The sequence below is a fragment of the Loa loa genome, assembly GCF_000183805.2.
Source record: "Loa loa unplaced genomic scaffold supercont3.97, whole genome shotgun sequence".
Classification (NCBI taxonomy): Eukaryota; Metazoa; Nematoda; class Chromadorea; order Rhabditida; family Onchocercidae; genus Loa; species Loa loa.
The window spans coordinates 15499-18565 of record NW_018108277.1 but is presented as its reverse complement, the minus strand read 5'-3'; the positions used below and the strand labels follow the sequence as shown (position 1 = coordinate 18565).

Below are 3067 nucleotides of genomic sequence, written 5' to 3'. Positions count from 1 at the left end.
AATAATAATAATAATAATAATAATAATAATAATAATAATAATAATAATAATAATAATAATAATAATAATAATAATAGTAATAATAATATAAATAATAATAGCAATAATAATAGTGAAAAATAAAAAATAATAAAAATACAAATTCATTTTGCTTATTTGCTCGCATACAATGATACAAGTTAAAGTTAAGTTAAAATTTAAAAAAAGTTGAAACGACTAAAAAAAGAGAAAATCAAAATTTGCCAACAAAAAATCAAGAATTAATTGTTGAAAATTATCAAACTTTAAAATGTAAAAAAAAGGAAAAAATCAATATGTCATACATTAACTCACTTTACTCATTTGTTTTTTATAATTTAAAAATAATAAAAATTAAAAGTAAAAACAAATAAACAAACCAACAACATTTGTTGATTCACATGATGCTACTATATTATGATTAATGCCATCATGTCGACAATTTGTTATATCATATTCATTTTCTTCACAGCGAATATTATCCATTACTATTGGCAATTCACCCCGTTCCGGAAATATTTGCCAATTTTCATGATATTCCGGATCCATTATAAGGCCAAGTTGGTTACATGCTAATAATGCCAATTCTTTGGTCCAACTACGATTACATATTGTACCCCATTGATTGTTAACATATACTTCTAAACGACCAGCAAATATCTAAAAAAAATTTAATTATAAATGAGGAGAGAGAAATAATTAGGATAAATATTTGATAACTTAGCACTAATTACAACATTATTAATATTAATACTGTCAGTTTTATTGATTGACAGTATAATATATCAAGTTATTAATTAGGAAATATTGATTAAGTAGTAATTCTCCTGTTTTAGCGTAATACAATAGCATGGCATTTGCAAACTTATAGAGTATTTAGAATTTAACAGGTCTTCCTGGAGGGATTACAGAAATAATTTGTAATCGATGAATATTTGATAAGTTAAGTTGCAGTAATTATAGACGAAATTCATTGCTAATACTAATACCGCTATTTTCATCAATTAATAAGTATAACATATCAAGGTAATTAGTAAGGAGTGATATATTCATTATTCAAATAGTGATCTGCATCATTTCAACGTAATACAGTATTCAGATTTAATATAATAGCTCTTATTAATGGAATTACTGAAATAATTTCTAATTGATAAACATGTGGTTAGTTGAGCTACAGTAATTATATACGATAATCATTTTAATGTTGTATTTTTTTACAACTTTATATTTCAAAAATAATTGTTATATCATTATATAATAAAATATCGTTATATTATTATAAAATAATTGTTACATCGCTATATTATAATAAAATATCGTTATATTATTATAAAATAATTGTTATATCGCTATATTATATCAATAATTGTTATATTATTTAACAAATAATTGTTATATACATATTGTTATATCCTCTATTCAATATTTTAATTTTGGATAATGCGGTAATATTGTATAGTAACCTGATGCAGTATTGGTACAGTAACTTGATACAGTATTAAGTAAATTATATTTAACATAATAGTAAATACTAACAGCAGTGTTATTATTTTCGTCCACTAAACGAATATTCGATGGATGAGGCAAAATAAACGGTGCACTTGTGAATTTTACCATTTCATCAGAAGAATGCAACTCTGCTCGGACTAATTCACCCTAAAATAAATTTGATGAAAAAATGCCAAATATATTAAATATACTGTAAAATTTAAAATTGTAAAATATTCGAAATGAGGATTTATTTTAACTTAAATCACTGTTTAGATTATTTCATCACATGTTATAAACTATAATTTAAAAATATATGATCAACTTAAAAATATTACCTGAACTAACATTCCTAAACCGTTGTTAAATTGTAATACAGTATCTGGTGATAATGTAAGACGTGCTCCAGGTACGATATTCAAATCATCTATGACTGTATATAAGCCTTTTCCTAAATCTTGATTCTCCCAAATGGTACCACCTAAAATGTATGGTTCACTATCTTTCCGAAATGAACGATAATATTGTTGTACGGTAGTAATATGAGGTCTTCGTTGATTGCATACAGCAGCAAATGGATTTACCTGTAAAATTATCACTTCATTTTTTTTTTCTTTTCTCTTGAAAATATAATTGTTTAAATTTATTTCGATGTGATTAAAATTTTTTCTTTAAAACCTATTTTTTTTCTCGTTTTATTTACAAAATTACTTCTCGCATACTTTTTTCAGAAATAAAGGAAAATTCTTTCCGGAATTTTTTCAGGGAAGAAAAAACATTACTTCCGGAACTTCTTTGTGGTTGTGAAAAAATTTTTTTCATATTTTTTACAGCACAAAAAATAAGGAAATAAATTGCTTGAAAGTATGACAAAGTGAAAAAAAATTACGAAATGTTACATATGAAATGTATTCCCTTTTTGAATTTATTTTGTAAATATATATATTAAAAATAAAAATAAAATTCTTTTTTAATAAACCTTTTTTTCTGTCAAAAATAAATAAAAGTAAAGGACAAACAGATGACTGAAATAATTACTGAAATTAGGAAAATGAATAGTATCAGTAATAATTGTATGAGTAATAAACAAAAAAGAAAATAATTACAACTATTATTTTAATTTATTTTTATTGCTTTGAAATTTTTTTCTTTTCTATTTATATTACCAAATAAGCATACTTCAATAGTAGCTAATGTATAACGATTGAATTGATCAAAAATTCGATGCATAAATAATTCAGGTCTTGGATAACCCCAATTATTTTCTCGAGCATCGATCCATTTAGCATGCTCACCAAGTTCGCTGCCTATTTCATATGCTGCTTGAGGATTTTTGAAACAATTGCGATTGATTATCACATTGCTGCAAATAATTTAATTCGCCGATTAATAATAATAATAATAATAATAATAATAATAATAATAATAATAATAATAATAATAATAATAATAATAATAATAATAATAATAATAATAATAATAATAATAATAATAATAATAATAATAATAATAATAATAATAATAATAATAATAATAATAATAATAATAATAATAATAATAA

The 3067-nt window shown here is 22.6% G+C and overlaps 1 protein-coding gene across 1 annotated transcript in view; it reads right to left on the bottom strand.

The window, feature by feature from the left end:
• LOAG_17578 (hypothetical protein) overlaps positions 1-3067 on the bottom strand; it is a gene marked incomplete at both ends in the record, with an annotated part of 16949 nt that overhangs the window by 4921 nt on the left and 8961 nt on the right. Inside the window, 4 exons of the mRNA XM_020450238.1 lie at positions 399-678; positions 1555-1674; positions 1845-2090; positions 2686-2869. Coding sequence (XP_020306104.1) covers positions 399-678; positions 1555-1674; positions 1845-2090; positions 2686-2869 — 830 coding nt within the window. The remainder of the gene's footprint in view (positions 1-398; positions 679-1554; positions 1675-1844; positions 2091-2685; positions 2870-3067) is intronic.